We start from the raw sequence: 18,713 nt of genomic DNA on the forward strand, positions 1-18,713 counted from the left end.
GGGTGACTTGGGGCCAGTCAGACTCTCAGCCCAACCTACCTCGCAGGGCTGTTGTGAGGGGAAGCTGGAGGAGGAGGATGCAAGTCACCATGAGGTTCTTGCAAACGAAACAAGGTGGGGAATACATACATAATAAAAAAAAAATACGATTAGGAACCTGGAAACAACTGAATCATGGCAGTTGCGAAGCAGTGTGGGTCACTCTTCCTCTGGTTTCCGTCCTCTTCCGGAAGAGAAGCCGGTGGAAAGAAGCGGGGATACGAAGGTTTGGGCCAGGCCAGTGCCCGGGATTGTGGTGGATCCTGCCTAAGCGATCCGGCCAGCCTTCCGGCTCCTTCCCACTTCCCTCCCCATTTGGATGAAAGGCAGGCCGTGTCCCAAGTAGCCTTGCTAAAACCGACCGTGTGCCCACCTGCCCGGACATCATCGGCCGAATGGGGGTGAGGTCAGAAGGAACGGCAGGTGGGCAAGTCTGGCACCATTTTCCAGTCGTGGCCGCAGTGCTGCTCAGGATTATGATTATGATTATGATTATTATGATTATAACATTTCTATGCCGCCCCTTGAAACCCAGGATGTGTGCATCCAGCGGGTCTGATGAAGGGGGCTTGGTCCTGAGGGCTTTTTATTGGCTTGGTAAGCGACACTCCATGCGGCACTGGAAGGAAGGGAGGGAAGGAAGGAAGGAAGGAAGGGAGCTCGCCGTGTGTATTCTTCTTCCACTAGAAGGATGCACTGCAAACTGCCCTATAATGTTACTTTTCGATTACATTATGGAAGCAACTGATAGGCTACGGAGACGGTGTTTTGCCCTAAACATTTTTCAGTCTGGCTGGGGGAGCAGGGCGATTTATAAGCCAAATGTAATCAGCATCGACTCGGGGAGGCTTGTGGCTGAGCAATGCTGGCAAATACTATTACGGTGAAGAGATTATAGTTGTAATAAGAATTGATGCACCAGAACCCTTTCTGTGAAGCTGAGCTCTGCATTTCTGGATTTCCTCAGAAATGCAAAACACACTAAATTGCCTACTGGGCTGCTGGAAACAAGCTGCAGTTTTAGCATTTTCTCCAGGCAACCTTGTTTTGCTTGGAAGAGTGGAGCCAAGAACAAACCCTGGGAAAGAGATGGCCAAATCCAAGCCGGTGCAACGCCTGGAATGAACTGGGGGGGGGGGGGCACTGTGGGGCAGGAAAGGGTCACATCTGCCAAACAACGGGGGCGACACTTCTGGGATGTGTCTGGAGGCTACCAACATCTGGCCCAAAGGAGGCAGGGGGGATGGACAGCCACCCCGAGGCACGGCCCTCCTGCCGGGCCGATCCTCTAACGGGCGTGTGAGCGATGAAAGAGCACCGCGAGTGCTCGAGGGACCACGGCCCGATGCCACCGGCCTGCTCCACGTTCTCCGTGCAACATCCTTCCGGCGGCAGTTTTATTCCTTCTATGCATACCCCAAAGCGGGCAAGATGCAGTCTCTGTCTGAGCAGACGCAACAACCTGACGCCGCTCGCTTTATCTCGCTTCACAGCTGAGCAAGAATCCGGCCTTGCCTCACATCTGCTATGGCGGCAGCCACACCAAGGACGTGGAGGCAGCCGCCTCCTTGCAGGAGTTTTCTGAAGGAAACTGACATGAGGACTAGATATTAAATAAAAGATTCAACCTTTATTTAAAATACAATGCTTTTGTACATAGGCTTTATGTCATGGACTGCTGGACACAATACTGGTCTATCCTCGGCATGGGGAGGTCCGGGGCCCGCAGGCTATTAGTGTTAATTCTGAAATGCGAGCCCCTTATTCCAGGCAACTGAGTTCTGTTGTTAAGGGCTTTGTGGCACAACTACAACTAGGTCAGGATATTTAGATTAAAAGCATACTTCAAGGCCAATACACTGGATACTATTGCAATCCCTACTTTGGCTTGTGAGACTAGTTTTAAAAGAAAAAGAAAGAAAAACCTGTACAATTTTATAAAATTTGTGTTTCTTTTTACATTAGTTACACAAAAAAGTCCTTATACTTCATAGACCTTTACTTCATACTGTTAATGAAAAGTTTTTGCATATCACCTTAGGTAAAGAGTGGCTATGCTGGTGAATACTAAGTGTGTTTGTAATACAATACGGTGTAAAAAATAAGATAAAAGGGAAAGGAGGGAGACAGAGATGCACTTTATATAAATGATTATCAAAAGGAAACAAGAAGTTAACAGATACACGTACAACCTTATGAATCTTTTTCAAGGCCACGTTTTGTAAAGCTCCAGGCCCTTGCGGTGGACCTAATCCTATAGTGCGAAAAATTCGGGACCAAAGGGCACAGTTCAGCAAGCACCACTGTGGCACATGGGTGTCCATGCACAGCCCCCACCGAAGTGGGTGGGGACAGAGGGGCAGCAACGGGCCTTCCTGCGTGGCACACCAAAGTTCTATCCTAAAGGCAGGAAGGACGTTGAACACACCGGGTGCCACTTTTACAATATATATATATATATATTTCTTTAAAAACCTCACAAAACATGCATTAAACATGATAAATAGACTTCATATAGATCAGGCCCTGGGTATCTTTAGAGTTAGATGGCTTAGAGTTTTTTTTTCTTCTTCCTTTCAGTTTCAGTTAGCTTACGTCTGTCAGAAACTATCCCGACCAGCCCAACGGTTTTGCTGAGTGAGGGGAGAGAGGCACAAGCGTACGCGTTATGCAGTCCGTATTACTGTCTTGTTCTAGCAGGTTAACGGAAGTGCTGTTTAGCGCACATACAAACTGGTCTGCTAACGCAAAAGTTGCCATGATATTAAAAAGAAAAGATACACTTCAAGCTTAACTTGATGAAGCAGCATATTTCAAATAACAGCTTTTGAAGTTAAGTATTAATATGGCCATTGAGTTTACGTCAGTTACAGGAGACCTCGCCTGATTCACACCCAGCCGCTGGTCAGTTTGTAAAACATCTCTTCGTCTAGGCTTTCGTTCTGGTCCTTGGCACGTGTTGACAGGAAAATGTATCCGCCGATAAATTCGTGCACCACTTTGCAATCCACCTCAGTGCAGATGAAGGACACGCGGACGTCATCTGCAAATTCCACCGTCACCTTGAAGGCAAAACAAGCGAGCAGTTAGGCGACTGGGGGGCAGGGGGGACCCACCACCATGCCGCTGCTCAGACATCAGGGGCTCATTTCTATCCCAAGCTCTCTCCAAGGGGCTGGGGGCAAGAGCAGCGTTTTCCTGCTCGATTCTCACCCCCCTGTGAAGCAGAGGCAGCATGACGGGCCCGAGAACACCCGTGAGCGCCGCTTTTCCTGCTCCGAGCCCAACGTTTTACCCTTGAGAACGCGGAGTTCTCAATCCGGACGATCTTCCCCGTCGTGGCTGGGGGGAGATAACTGTGGCACAAGCTCACCGTCTCCCTCCCCGCTAATTCTCCCTTCAGCTTCCTCTAACACAGTTTGCCAGGGCACCCGAAATGCGGAACTCGGTGCGCGCTTCTCTCCAGACTATGGTACGTCAGCTCACAGTCTTTGGTGTGGCCAGGAGGCCAGAATTAACCCCAGCTGGCCCACCACGGGCACTGGAGGAAACTGGTGCGCAACAAGAGGGCACGTGGGGGCCGCTCGCCCGCAGCCTTTCCCCCTTTCTCAAATCCCTGCTGGGAGGACTGGAATGAGAGGTGTGAACCAGGCCCCTGGCTCTGTGGTGGCCACTGCAAGGGGGAGGCTCAGATGGAGTGAACATCTCGCTAAAGTCGGGGGGGGGGGCACTGTGGAGACCAGTGAAGCCCAGGGTTCAGATACAGGTTCAATCACCTGCCACTGGATGGCTTTCAGGCCAGCTGTTCTCTGTCCCAGTCCCTGCCCTTCGAAAGCACGGGCAGAAGAGAACTGGAGCCATGCAAAGCCACATGAGACACCCTGGACTAGGGGACACTTTCGAGGGGTCTGCCGGGCACCACTTGGTTTGGTGCCAAACCGTGACATCAGCAGTGAAGACCCGAGCTTGCAACAGCCAAACCCTGGACCACGCTGCTCGCTCGGAAGGCCACTCACACGGCCCCGTTCTCCCCCCGGCTGGCAACCGGGAAAGGCCCTGGCCAGCCCCGTCCTTTCCTCGCGCTGTTTTCTCAGCAGGTGAACTTTGCACGAGTCCCCAGCTGATGAAAGGACGGGAACGCCTCTCGGCGGCCGCGACGTCCGCGAGTCACCCAGGCAGCGGCGAGCTCTGCCGCCCGCTCTTGCAGCCAGGCGACGTCCAAAGTGCAGCCGGAGCCACGAGGTGGCCGAGCGCGCGCACTGCCCTTAATAAGATGCAGCCAGGCAAGCTGGAAAAGCGACCTCAGGTGTACCAGCGGTTCTGCTTGAACACTCACTGAAAACGGCGCGGTGGGGGAGTCCCGAAGGCCACAGACCGACCCTGGCCTTCATGTAGGTGGGCAGAACCGCACAGGACCAAGGCCCCGCCTGAGGCACGGCCGGGGAGAGCTCTGGCCGGCCCACTTACCATCTTGATCTCCCAGTTGACGTTCCACTGCTTCATGTTGCTGAACCGCCACGTTTTGATGGCGTCGCTGGTGCCGGCGTCCATCCGGATCAGCCGGTTGTAGGCGATGCCGATGAGCTCTTCCTTCTTGCCCCCTTGGAACCTGCAACACCCACATTTTATGAATGCTCTCACTTATTTGTTTTTCGGCGCCAGGCGAAGACCTTTTTATTTAAACGTCATTTTAATTGTTAACAATATTTGCTTATTTATCTGGCCAGGGCGACTTCTTTTATATTGTTATTTATTTTATATTGTTAATTTTATATTGTTATTTTTGTATTTTATTGTATTTTATTTGTGCTGTGAGCTGCCCCAAGGCTTCGGCAAGGGGCGGCATAGAAATGATTTAATAAATAAGTAATAAATAAATAAAACTGCCTCCAGGCTGTCTCGTTTTAAATTGCACAACACCTTGATGGCCTTCGAGAGTGAGAAAGGAGAATAATCATCGTACTAACAGAACACTTTTGTCAGCAATCCACTCTTAAATCCTGAGTATCTGTGTTTAGTGCGGAAAACAGCCTGCAGCTTGTGCGTGCGAAGCAGGGCTTGGGAGGCCAAGTACGTGGCCCCATTCTTTGCTACACGGATTGGGGGGTGCATAATTTTACTACTGTGTTGTGTCTTACTTCAGCCTGTTGTGTTGTCATGAATCAGTTTCAGGTCGCGCTTTTTTTGTTTTGTAAAAGCAGTATAAGATCCAGGGTTTGTTTGTTTGTTAAGAAAAAGAGCCATTCCGCCTCCATGCAGGTTGCCCACACGGCACTTTCCCTGTGGCCGATTCCCAACGGGACAGCGGGAGGGTGGGCCCCTGCCTCGTCGCAACCGCAGGTTCAAGCCTGCAGTGCCAGCTAAGGGTCGGAACGGAAGAGGTGCAAGGGGGCAGTTGCCCAGGCTGCCCGCAGCGTGAGAACGCTCGGCCCCTGCGCAGAAGGGCGCCCCCCGACAGCTGCAGAGCCACAGACCTCGCAATGAAGTGCGTGATGCCAAATTCCGGGAGGGACTGCCACGCCTGGATAAACCTCATTTTGGCTTCGATGAGGCTCATCTGGGCCACGTTCTGGTGCGCCTCCAAGATCCGGGCTGTGATCTGTGGGGAGAGACACGCAGACTTGAGGCAGCGGCCCTGGATTCGGGAGAGGCTGAGGGGAAAATGCCGGGCAGCACCCAGAGGCGGGGGGGCGGCGGGGGGAGGAGACCGGGGGAGGGGACGGAAGCCCAACCTGAGTCTCATTCAATTTTTCCATGCATTTAAGCCCGCAGCAGTGCAACTTCAATTTTCCTTTCAAGTTCAGTTTACATCCTTGCTGATTTTGGAGTATTATTTCTGGCTATGCACTTCTCGAAATTATAGGTTGCTGTTCTGGTAATTTGTTTTTTTTTTCTGAAAAAGGGGAACAGCTGCACACCCACTTAGTCAGCTTTGTGGGATGCAGACGCATTGCAGGCTAATTTTTATCGCTCCTGCAGAGCCAACGGACTGCCAGGGGGTGGGGGAGGTTCATGCACGAGCTGTGCTCCAGCATCGGCCGTCTGTAGGATGCGAAGCTGGGTGGGGGGGAATGGCATCAGCGTTAGCTCATGAAGAACAGCAGGCAAGCTCTGAGGGAAGGACGGGCAACCAGCACAGGACCTCCAGAAGCTCTGCCCTACAACACCCATCACCCCCACCCCGCTTAGTGAGTGGCAAGGGGTGGTGGGAGTTGTAGGCCAAAGCATTTGGCAATCACAAGGTGCCCATGCCTGCTCTACAGGAAGAAGAAGAAAAAAGATTTTCTTCTCTGACTGGTTGCTAGCTTCCTGTAATCTTGCAGCTACATTTACAAAAACGAAAGAAATGCCTCTTTCTAGTGCTTCTGAAAGTGGGAAAAAGAAGGGGGTGGGCAGGCAGCCTCCCAGAGGTCTCTTGATTCAAGCCCGGACTTTGGGCCACGCTCCCAGTGGCCAGCGCGTGGTCTCCCGCCGCTCCATGTCTCCTGCCCTTTCCCTCGTTTTCTCCGTCCTGGTCCTCCCCGGAGGGCCTGCAATGTGGCGCCACCACCGAGCATGCAGCAAGCGCGAGCACACACAGGGCGGATGCCCTGCCAGAGCCTTGTCCGAGCCGGTGGGGGGCCGGAGGGGGAAGGCTGGGGCAGCAAAAGGACGGGCGGAGGACGGCGGTTTCGCCTTGCCTTCCCAAAGGACAGCAAAGCAGCTACGCCGCTGTTCGCTCCGAGGCCTTCAGGCGAGCAGGGGCTGCGGCCCCCCCCCTTGCCTGCCACCACAGAGCCGCTGCAGACGCCGGGCCTGCTCAGAGCCGGGCCATCGGCCGCTGCACGGCCAGGCCCTGCCCCGCTCCCGCTGGGGGGCCGATGCTGGACGGCACTGTGCGGGCGGGCGGGCGGGCCACAGCCGCCCTGCGCTGCTAGCCCCTGGCCCCAGAGTTTTCGTCTCGCGCCCCTCTGCCATCACGCCGTTCCTTCGGAGTTGATACGTCGGATGATGAAACTGGTGGGGGGGGGGCACTGGTTTAAGGCCCCGGCTATTTTGACAGTTTACCACTGAGCAAGACGGAGACGGGACCCCGAGAACCGGCCTCGCGAGCAACGCCTCCCATGGCTGCCGCCGACCCCCGCGTGCTCCCGTGCGGCCCCCGGGCCTGGAGAGGCGGGGGGACCGGCGGGGACGGCTGCGTCGGGACGGGGTTCTCCCACAGCACCCAGGCCTGCACGCCCGGGAAGGGGGGGTCCTTCCGAGCGTGAGAGGAGCTCTGCAGGATCAGGCCCGGGGTCCATCTCGCCCGCACGCGGCCACGAGCGCAAGGCACCCCCCTGCCCATGCTCCCCAGCCGCCGCTGTGCCGCGTGCCCTGCCTCTGGTCCCGGAGGCGGCCTTCCGCCGCGAGGACCGGCAGCCGCCCGACGTGGGGGTGCCGCGGCGGCCCCTCCCCTCCGTGCCGAGAGAGGTGGCTGGGCCCCTCCGCCGACTTCCCCACAAGGGAAATGTGTTTTTCTTCAAGAAGCCTTTGGCAAGGAGCTTTGCCTGGTCTGCGATTATCACTCTTTGACTGACAGGCTTATCCTACGCTACGTTTTAAGTGCAATTTTGTTCTGATTGTGAGCTGCCCCCAGCGCCCGCTCGGCTGGAAGGGCAGGGCGGGCCCTAACGGACTGCGTGTGGCAGCGGACACGAGGCATGCGGAGCAGCCACGAGAGTGCAGAGCACGGCCCACCGAGACCGGCATCCCGTTTCCAGCAGCAGGCCGGCCGGATGCTACACACGAGGAGAACGTGCGGGCTGGGCCGGGCCGGGCCCCCCGCCCCCACTTCTCCACCGCCGGCTGCTCCCCAGAGCGACGTCACCCTGGACATGGGAGCTTCCCTCGCTCGAAGCGTCACTGCCGGTCTCTAATCCCCTCGTAAAGCCAGCAAAGCCGGGAAGCAGGATTTCCTCGTGTTAAGTATGCGCTGTGGAGCGGCCCTTTCGGAGGTCAGTGCCAGAAGGGGAAGGGACGGTGCGCACCTCGGCCGCCACAGCAGGCGGCGGGGAGACAGGCGTCTGAACGCAGGGGGACACAAGTCCTTCGTTTCACAAGGTGGCCACACAGAGTCAAATCACACCAAAGCGCCCGGGTCGCAAAACACATGCTGCATTTCTGGAGGAGGATCTGGGAGAACCTCTCCCCTGCTTTTAAAGCACGCGTTAGCGAACAACAGACATCTCAAGCGCTTGTTTATGTTTGCCGTCACTTACCAAGTCTCTTACATAGCCTGGCTGCAGAAGGCAAATGCGAGGAAAAGAAAAGGAAGCAAGAAAGGGAAAAAAAAGCAATCAGAAATATGGCAACAAAGCAAAGGGGGGGAAATGTGCAAATTATCAGCAACAAGAATAGTTCAAACCAATTTAAAAACAAACAAACAACCACACTGCAAATCTTCCAGACAACTTTCCTGAGGAGAAAAGCGGCAAGAAATGAACATGAGCATGAAAAAAGGCGTACAAACAGCACAGCGAGGCCATGAAAGGGAGTCTCTGGGCTCTTTTCTGGGGCTCACAATGCTCTGAAGCAGCCCGTCTTTTCTGAGATACTCTTTTACACTTTCAGGGCGACAGTTCCTGTGAAATGGAAAACCAAAGCCAATGGAGCACAAATGCTGAGTGTCATCTCCAATTGTGGAACAAGTACAGAAACGTTTCAGTGTAATTGCCATTTCCCGCACCTCATTTCCAGATCCACATGACGGGAGCAGGGAAGAGAACTATCAGACCAAAGCATGAGATTAAAAGTATCCCAGAATAAGTGAAAGAGCAGCACTGTTGCCCGAGAACTTTGCAGCAGCAGCAGCAAAAAAGCCACCTTGGTGACAAACGCATCACAGAGGTTCGTCGGTCCCTCTCCTCCGACTCGGTGTTCCCTCCTTAAACCACCTGCTTCCTGCCCTGCTCCTGATCCTGCACACCTCGCTTGGCCTCACCTTCCTCACCTGGCTTGGCCTCTCCTCCCCCCTCTGCTGCACAGCCCCTCCTGCGCCTGCTGTCCATCCCCCGCCCCCCTGCTGCCCCCAGGCCTCCTGTACTTCAAGTGACGTGTCCTGTTTCCCCTTCCTTGCTCCCTGGCGTGGATGGCAGAGCCCTTGCTTCCTTCAGGTTCCTCCTCAAAACCGACCCTTTCTGTGAAGTCTCTGGATCACCCTCTTGTTTCCTATTTCATCACTGTATTTGAAACAGGCCTTTCCTACTTGAATGTGCCTCCACTTTCACCTTCCCTTCTGTTTAGTCTTAGACTGGAAGCCCCTTGGGGCGGAGAGCTGTCCTATTCGTTCTTTATCGAGTACTGTGCGCAAGGATGGCAGCATAGTCGTACCGGACAAACACACGCTTGTGCTGGGGCTGGATTTTACACGTGGCATTTAGAGGAAAATAAAACCCGAGCAGAACCGACTGTGACAATGTTGGTACAACTTGAGGAATAAGCAACCATTATGCTGACCTTTCGTAAAGCGGTCCTGCGGATGAAACAAACCTCTTAGCTTTGGAAAGTTAATTTCTTTCAGATAAGGCTTCGTCTGTCTGATGAAGGGGAACCTCGTCCAGCAAAGCTCAGGCCGCATTAAAAGAGGGAGTGTAAATCTTTAAGCGGCCACAAGACATTTTGCTTTTACAATTAACTGCGCCTTTCTGTCCCCCTGCACAGCTGAATGGCACTGAGACCACGGGCAGGCTAGCTGGACCCTGCAGCATGTTTTATGGTGTGGCCGCTCAGTGAGAGTCGTCTCCCTGCAGTCACCACAACGCAGGCAGCAAAGCCACTTCTGTTCCCGCTCTTCTTCGGTTGGTGTGGATGCAGCAAACGACACAACACTGCATGCCAAGGCTGGGCCAGCCTAACTCGCACGTGGGCCTGGACTGGCAGCATCGCAGGACCGGCAAGTGCAGCTGGGAAACCGCAGCTCTCGCACCACAAACCAAGCCGCCGTTTCCCAAGTAAAACCCCTTCTTATTCGGCCGGTTCACGCCGCCCGATCTTCCTGCCAGGCGCGGTGGCTGCAGAGGACTGCCAGCCAGAAGCATGGAAGTGGCAGGCACAGGCATCCGACGGGGCTACACCAGCTCCCGTGCCGACATGCTGCCCGGGATCGCTAAAGTAATTCAGCACGGGACAGAGCCTGCAGCCTAGGCATTTAACCTCCAAACATCAGGCATGAAGAATCGTTCAGAGGAGTGCCTTCCTTCCCTGGCAGCCCTTCCAGCGGAAGAAACGTTCTCTGGCAGCCCTGCAGAGGCCTGGGAGAAGCCCCCGTGCTGCCGGGATAGAGTGCCCCCTGCCTGGGAGGATTCCGCGTGAACTAATGCTTGGAGCCTGCTGCCCGGGTTGAGGGCACGGCCTGGGCTTCCCTATAAGCCGAAAGGCTTTGGAGAACGTCTGACCGAAGGGTCGTCTACGCCAGCATTCTGCACGCACAGCTGCCTGGGGGGGGGTGGGCCTGGCAGCAGGGCAGGGGCCCCTCTTGGCCGAGCTCCCCAGCAACACCCGCGCAGAATGCGGCCTCTGCTGCTCAGGGCTGCACCCGGGCAGCGCGATTCGCAGCCGCGGGCACCCGCGTCCAGCACGGGGCAAGCCGAGCCACCCCCCGGCCCAAGAGCGGGAGCTCGCCCATGGGAGGGGCAAAGGGCTTCCCACCACAGGGCGCTGCGGAGTTTTACACCCCACGGCCAGCTACTGCAGGAGCAGCAAGCTCCCCCCGCCGCCCGGCCTGCATCGCCCGCATTCTGCACATTCCAGGCAGGCAGCGCTTCCTTTATTTGGCCACCTGACTCCCTCCCGCGCAGCAGGCAAGCAGGACAGGGAGGGATGAGCGCTGCCTCCACACGGCCCTCCCGGTTCCAGTTACCCAGCAGAGCACTGGAAATGCAAGTCCACGTTACAGCCCCCACGTCCTCACGGGATTCCCACCCCACAGGGATCCCTGACTGCCGGAATTGCCGTCTTTCTCCCCCACCCCACGGCGGCCTCTCTCGGCACGACCGGCCATACATCTTAATGCTCCGCTTCAAACTATCCGAGAGCCTTTCCTTCGCTGTGGCTCCCGCCCCCGTCATGAACGCCCAAGTCTGTTCTGCCTCAAAGGTTATAATTCTGTTAGACATACAATCTCTCTTCATCGTACGACGGCTCTTTCAGCATAAACGAGGGCTGTGTACAAAGGGAAGCGCTCTTGCCAGGAAGCGGCCGCACAGGGCCAGCAGCAGGTCCCCCAGCCCGACTCTTCCGGGTGGCGACCCCCTTGCCTGCATTCGGAGACCAAACGCTGGCCCTCGAAATATTTCAAGCACAAGTGTGTCTCCAGCAACTGCCCATCAGTCCTTCACAACAACTCGGCTGCTTTGCCGAAATATGCACGTGCCTCATGTAATGGGCACCTGTGCTTCGTGTCCCGTCCTATCTTGATCAAATCACACAGCTTCACTTTGAAGTTTCCCCGAAGCATCTTTCTGGGTGCTGGTAAGCAGACACAAGGGCAAAGAATTAGTGAACGCCTCTAGTTTGAGAAGACAAGGCCAGTGAAATTTAACTTTTGCCCTGGAAGAGGAAAGCACCCCACTCCGTCACTAAAGTTGCTGACTGTGGCAGAACCTTCTGAAACCACACGCAACAGGGAGGATAAACAATTCCTGCAAACTGTAGGGAAAAAGAGAGTGGTAAATGCTGCATGGGACCGAGAGGCCCGTGTGCCGAGGCTGAGCCGCCCAAGCCTTCGGCTGAGAGAGGCTACGGACCCCGTGGGCGGGGGCGGCTGCTGGGCCCTCTCCTGGCTGACCAGAGCAAGGCCACGCGTCCATTCCCAGCCTTGCAGGACGGGGGCCACCAGCAAAGGGACATCCAACAGCCGTATCCTCCTGCCAGCGGCGCTCGGAGCCTGCAGGAAGCCCTGGTGCCGGCGGGTGCCTCAGCTGTGGCACACGCAGCCACCTCGCGACGCTGGATGCAGGAAGAGGAGCGAGCGCTGGCAGAAGGCCTGCAGCCGCCGTGGCCCCCTGAGCAAGAGGGGGGCAGTTCCCTCTGGAACGGGCTCGTGGGGAGAGTGTCTGAGGCGAGGTTTTAGCTCTCCGCATGGCTAACGTATGCTGCCCCTGCTCCCTGGGGCAGGGAGGGCTGGAGCAAGCCCCGGGGGACCACTGTTCCCCAGCCCAAGGCTGCTTTCCCAGCCTCGGCGATGCTCAGCTGGCTGCAAGGACAGGGACGGGGCTGCGCTGCGGCTTTGGGAGCCAACCGGTGGTCCCCGGAAAACTTGGGTAGGGACCGCAGCATGGTTCTCTTAAGGGATTAGCAGTTTCTTATTTATTCTCAGGGTCACTGATGCCCAGCTTCACAGTAATAGAAAAAGAGAGGGAGAGAGAGAACAGATCCCTGCCCCAGTGAGCTCACAATTGCAGTTCTGACCCGAGGAAAGAGAGAAGCAAAGTGGTCCTGAATAGCCACAACAGGCGTAATGGTAAGGCACCTCCGGTTGGGACCCAGAAATGCACTGGCGACCAGCGCTGGGTGTGGCGTGGTTCGACCACCACACAGGCGGAGCCCCAGCGTTCTGCATCAGCTCAAGTTTCTGCGTCACACAGAGCCCAGTCTGGGTCTAGCCGTGCTGCGCCTGAGAGAGGCACGGCCCACCTTCCCTGGACGGGGGCGCAGCTAAGCCAGGGAGAAGCAACAAGGGACGGGCCCCGTCCTTCAGTGGGGGGACATCCCCCCCTTGCCCAGTCAGCGGATCGCCCCCCCTGCCGGGCTTCCGTCTGGCCTGCGGGTCGTCCCACCCCGGCAAGCAGCAAGCACCTGCCTTCAGAACAGAGGGTCCGGAGGGAGTACCTGCTTGTTCTTGTACTTCTTCAGGTACCGTGGGGAAACCAGGCACTCCGGGTTGATGTCCGTGGTGACCTGCTCCGCGATGATCTGTGGGTCTGGGTTCAGGTGCTGCATTTTCAGGAAGGACAAGATGTTCTGCACCTCCAGGTTGTAGGAGCTGTCTGCCATGGTCTTGCCCTTGGAGGCGAGCCGGCAAGCCGCCATCCAGTGCGCGTACTGCTTTTCCTGCAAGCCAAAGGGAAGGCCAGAGGTTCGTCCTGCCTCCGAGGATGCCGGAAAGCGCAAGGCTGAGCATCTTGGGAAACGCAGGGAAGGGCGTTCTTTAAGGACGTGCTGATAGCATTACCGACTAGAGAGGAAAGGGCCCATCGCGCACCAGTTACGCATGCAAGCATTAAGCAGCTAGCGCACACGTCGTAACGCTGATCCCTGGTAAAGCGGAACATCGAGTGCCTGCAGCTGTACAACCCTGCAGGGTAGGCCAGTAGTATCACTCCTATTTGGGGTCTCGTTTATGGCCAGCTGCTACAGTCTGCGGCCGAGGGACTTGATGCATCACATCTGTCCTTAAGCATGCAGATACACACAATTACACGTGGATACTTTGGCAGAAGTTTTCCATTTTACTATTATCGTGATTTTCAAAATGCCAAAGTCCAGGACCCTGCAAGAAGTGTCAGGTCGTGGCGGCACACCCGGTGCAACTGAGTGAGCCCGTGTGGTCTCTCAATGAGAGTGGTACTACTCTGGTTCTCTTCCCCGCTCGGTCAGTCACTGACCCTTAGCCTACCTTACCGCACAGGGCGGTTGTGGGAGTAACACGGAGAGGCAGGTTACAGGCTCCCTGGAGCAAAGGTGGAATAGAATGGAAGCGGACGCATCCATTCTCATTTTCACCAGACCCTGCATTTGGCCCCCCCCCCCCCCCCCGCACAACCGAGGACGTGCCGCAGCTGGCCTTCGACAGCCCACTCCCGTTAAACGTACGTTGTCACAACGGAGCCAAATTTCATTCATGCCTTCAGCCACGGGGATCAGAAGCTTTATGTTGAATTTCTGGCCAGAAATGTTGACATCAGGGGTCACCTCGCACCCTACAATAAAAGACGTGCAGTTTTGTACTTTGCCGAGAGGTTTGGTAGACATGTGCCTCCAGTTCATTGTGGGCAGGAAACGGTTAACGGCAGGGCACAAGGACCGGAGCAAAATACTCGCCCTTGTGAATTCAGCTCATGCCTGAATTCAACATCTTTGGACACAAGATGCAGATCACGACCCTGGGACAGGAGGGCAAACGCAGAGCCAGAAGAACAGCCTTGCTTGCAGATGGGACAGACATGGCAGAGCAGCCTTGCCCTGCCGCTCCAATAGACCACCAGCGCTGGTGAAGGAACTGCTGCTGCACATTAATTCGCAAAACCGCTGTTGTGGAGCAGGGGCAGTGAGAGGACCAGGAAATTCCTCGCGCCCCCCCCCATCTGAAACGCCCACAAAAGTCTGCTGGCCTGCACTGGGCCCATCTGTGTTGCCAAAGAACGCAGAACTCGGCCCCGTCAAACGGTGGGGCAGTCGCTTCGTTCAGATTCTCTAACTTTAGGCTTTATGTTCGGTGGGAAAACCACTTAAAGCTCACAGCCTGGAAATGTAAAAAGCATGCTCTGGGAAGGAAAGAAAATAAGCTACCCTATATTTAACCCACAATAGTATCCACAATTCTCCCTGGTTAACCACTTCCCCTTAGGATGGGCCAAAGCACCAGCGAGGCCTAACCAGAGTGCGCCGCAGGGCATTGCTCGCCGCGTTTATCTGGCCCCTCTGCTCCCAGGCTTCGAGGGGGGCACAGAATGTCCCCCTCGGCTCCCCCACCAGCCCCAGCAGGCGGCGAGAGGTGCGCCAGGTCCACTGATTTGTGCTGGGCGGCGGGAAGCAACATGCGCCACCCTCCAAAATGCAGGCTGCTGGAGGGGCCGTGAAGCCCCCCGGGGAGCCCTCGTACTGCCACTGCTGGAAGCAGTGTGGCGTGGCAGGCCCCCCAAGATTTCAGTGTGCGAAGGGGATGGTGCACAATTTATGGAAACGCTCAGTGCTAAGCTCCCGGTGTGACAGAGCGCATGTGTGCAAGCCCGCCAGCGGGCTTATATAACGGCAGCCTGTGTCTCTCCGAACGGCGGCTTGTAAGATGGAGACAACGCTGCTTTGACAGGGTACCTCAAAATGCCATCATGGATGTATTGCCCCGGCATCAATGGGACCTGCTTCCATGTTACAGATCCAAGCCGGAGAAAGCCAGGCACGTCCAAATGCTCACTGAGGCTGAGAGAGATATTAAATTCACTGCGTGCACGCAGTCGGCCCTACTGACTGCAGTGGGGCTTGGGTTTAGGGGTTTCCCCTAGCAAAGCTGCCCCCAAGAAGACACAGGAGGGGCCACACAAGGTGTGGCGTCTCCCTGACAAGTACGAGAGCTGTGCTGGAGGGGAGGGGAGGGGAGGGGAGGGGAGAGTGGGGCCAGTCTGCCAGCCCTAGAGACCACTTCCACTGATGTTCCTCCTCTCCCAACGATTTCCACCAACAGCCACTCCAGCAGAGTTCACTTTTCCCTCTTCCCTCCCTTGTCCTTCTTCCTTGAGCACCAAGTCTCTTTACATTATGAGCATAAAGGGTATGAATTGTCTTCTTTTTCTGATTATTTGTAAGGTATTCCAGGCCGAGGAGCAGGATAAAAATATTCAAAATAAAATAAACACTGCACCAGCACTTCTGAAGGCTGTTGACATTGAGGGGGAGAAGAAAAACCACAGTGACATTTTATCTGGGGGACCCTCCATGGGTGGCTACAGGAGGGTTTTTTTTTTATTTTATTTTAAGGAATACGTTTTCTTGGAAGCAATTCTAGCTCTACTTCAGCCCCTCCTGCAGAATTCCTTTAAAATTCAGTCAGCAGCAGCTTTGTTAAAAAAGCTCCCAAAAAGGTTATCCCATGTTTTCCTTCCTTTGCTCACATCCTCGTAGCTGCAGTCTGAGGTCATCTGGCAGCCTCTCTGTTCTGCCTCAAAGGCTTAAAAAAAGGCAAGGAAGGATGTTAGCAATGCCTGTTTCACAACCCTCCAAGCTAGAAGCCTCGCTGCCAAATATGAGCGGAGCCGATAGCTTAGAAGTGTCAGATGCAGCATAAATTCCTTGCAGATGTTATCTCGGCGAAGCTGGGTGTCTTTAGCACACTAAAGGGGACAGAGGGGAATGCCTGGAAAACAGCAATTCTATTGTGTGATAAAAAGGCATTATTTGTATGATAGAAGCTTATGCTCTGATTTGGTTGCTCAAAGACTTCATTTCCATCTGCATCTTCTAAAAGAATGTGAGCACTATGGTTGTGGGGGGAAATGCATTCTCCCTTTGAAGCAACACGCACAATTTTAAAAGGCAACATTTTAAAAAGTTTTTTTTAACCCCTTTTTAAAAGGCAAATTGCAATCCTGGAACGCCTGGAAGTGGGTGACTTGCAGGTACAACATGGTAGGTGCCCACCATGGAGACCCTCGAGTCAATCTCTGAAGCGGGAGGTGGGGGTCAGATCCAGCTGGCAGTGCAGCCCCCTCCACAAAGTGGCCCCGCTGGTGCGTGGCTCAGCCCCCCCCCCCCCCCCCGCCTGCCCAAGAACAGACCTTCCAGGCACGAGGCGGGAGCCGGGAAGCTGCTTGGCGGAGGCATCGCTGCCAGCCGGACGGGCAGGGGGCCTGACCAGCTCCGCCGTCCTCCGTCCTCCGCACGGTGCTTTGAGGCAGGCGCCTGTTTGCACGATGGGGACCGAGGAAAAAGAAGTTCTTGGATCCCTTTTGGCCCCAGCAGGCGCCAGACATGAGGTGCTACGAGTTCAGATCAGGCCTTGGCTGGGAGACCACGCAGGGGGCCGCCACTGGGAGGAACTGGGAGCCCAACGCCTGTGCTTTGGGGATTCTCCGGCAGCTGTGGTCAGAGAGAGGCGGCTCCTCCCATGTCCCAGGGAAACTGCCCGGAGGAACAAGGGGGAAGGAGGGGAAGCGGAGCAACCGTTTCCGGCTGACAAACAACCAGCGCACCGTGGCTCGTGGCCAGGATGGGCTGTCATGCGGTGAACTCCGCCAGCACCTCCTTATCGAAAGGGCGGCAGGATGTAAAAGGAACAAAATGTCCAATGCACAATGCATGCACAGCTGAGCCAGGAAGACGGCCGGCGTGCTCTTACCCCTCAAATTCATCTGGTGAGCAGGAGTCCCGCCGGATTCTTCTTTGCTCTTGTAACAGGAGATGGACGTGTCTTTGAAGGTGCACCAGTACTGCTTGTAGCCCTTCAGGGTCAGCTTCTTTGGCCTGTGGAGCAGGGGCACTGTGACTCCCAAGGCTGGCGGCCTGGCTGAGCAGGGTGGGGGCCCCTTCGCACCAGGCTCCTGCACGGGCAAGCGAGCATCTCCTTGCTGGCTGCGGAAACTGTGCAGAAACCCTCTGTGCCTTCACCCAGCACACGTGGTGTGCGATTCAGGGTCAACGGAAGTGACTTTAAGCTGTGCTGGGCATACGCACTGAGCCCCAACATTTCCCCTGGAAGGGATGGCAATTACACAAAAGCAGGGCTCCGTCAGAGTGAGGATTTCCGCTTCCTCGTATGTGTAACTTCCAGTGGGGAAGCTGTGTTAATCTGTTGCGCAGCACCCATGTGTGTGTGACGCAGAGACCACGACAAAGAAGCTGTGTTGATCTTGTGCAACACGACAAAGGACCTCGCGGTACCTTAAAGACTTGCACATGTATGATGGCAAAAGCTTTCACGGAAAACTAGTCCGCCAAAACTTGTACCTCTGCACTTTTGTTAGTCTTTAAAATGCAGTCAGACGGTTTGTTGGTCCGTGTATTCAGCAGGACCCGGAACAACCATGAGAGTCGGCCCAGCTCTCCCACAGATCATGCCCCACCCCATGTCAGCCAGGCCTCCACCTGAGTGGCAAATCATCAAAATGCCCCATTCATGAGACTTCTCTCCCAACCGCCCCCCTCTGCTTCTGAAAGGCACCGCTCGCCCGCGGGAAGGCAAGCCACGACGTGATGGGGAGAGGGGACCAGCTCGTGCCGTGGGTCGCCCGCGTGGTGGGAGGGCTCCCTGACGAGATTCACTGGGGCAGACCCCTTTCCTGCTTCTGCGGCGATTACGGATCCTCGCTGCAGCGCGTGGCCGTAGCAGAGGGCTGAGCCAGCGACGCAAAGCCGCAATCCCTTCCCGCTGGTGCAAACTGACTGACCGCTAGCCCCAGGATCTCAACCAGCGCTCTGACAGAGCAGCAGCCTGCTCAAGGACTCCGCCGCAGTCAGGCAGGAAATCCTTGACGGATAAAACAATGGGGAAAGTCCTTGTGGAGGGCGGGAAATGGCTGCTGTTTACACGAGGCGCACACTTTTTGGGCGTGCGATTCAACAGACGCCTCACGTAGTTCCTCGGCTCTGTCCTCCTGTGTCGCTTTCTGTTGCAGCACCAGACAAGGCCTTCTCCGGGGCACCAAGCCCCGACGTGAGTCTGTCTGCAAGATCCGTGGTCAGGCAGGAAGAGAACAGCCAGGAAGTTCCGCGGAGGGTGATCTGAGTGTATCCATCCACTCCACACCCCCACCTCTGCTTTCGGACTAACTCTGACAAGGCTTGGAGTATGCATGGAAATGATCCAGAAAGGTTTTACATGGTGTTAGATAATTTAGCTAGTTTGGGTCCTTTCTACTCCTTAAATCGGTAGCCTGCAGTTCTAGTCCTCCTGCCCACAGTATAAAAAGAACTGGGGGACGTAGCAAGCAGCTGTCCAGAGC

General features: G+C 55.7%; 1 protein-coding gene across 4 annotated transcripts in view; it reads right to left on the reverse strand.

The window, feature by feature from the left end:
- Positions 1 to 1,649: 1,649 nt before the first annotated feature.
- FERMT2 (FERM domain containing kindlin 2) overlaps positions 1,650 to 18,713 on the reverse strand; it is a 103,901-nt gene continuing 86,837 nt past the window's right edge. For 2 of the 4 annotated variants that reach the window (XM_044436647.1, XM_044436645.1), the window contains 7 exons: positions 17,111 to 17,235; positions 13,873 to 13,979; positions 12,889 to 13,110; positions 8,280 to 8,300; positions 5,514 to 5,638; positions 4,507 to 4,648; positions 1,650 to 3,101 (listed from right to left, as the gene is read on the reverse strand). In XM_044436647.1, the coding sequence (XP_044292582.1) occupies positions 2,928 to 3,101; positions 4,507 to 4,648; positions 5,514 to 5,638; positions 8,280 to 8,300; positions 12,889 to 13,110; positions 13,873 to 13,979; positions 17,111 to 17,235 (916 nt within the window). In that variant the 3' untranslated portion in view covers positions 1,650 to 2,927. The remainder of the gene's footprint in view (positions 3,102 to 4,506; positions 4,649 to 5,513; positions 5,639 to 8,279; positions 8,301 to 12,888; positions 13,111 to 13,872; positions 13,980 to 17,110; positions 17,236 to 18,713) is intronic. The other 2 variants (XM_044436648.1, XM_044436646.1) reach the window with 1 other exon arrangement.

This window comes from Varanus komodoensis, unplaced genomic scaffold (genome assembly GCF_004798865.1).
Source record: "Varanus komodoensis strain SLA01 unplaced genomic scaffold, ASM479886v1 scaffold3, whole genome shotgun sequence".
NCBI lineage: Eukaryota > Metazoa > Chordata > Lepidosauria > Squamata > Varanidae > Varanus > Varanus komodoensis.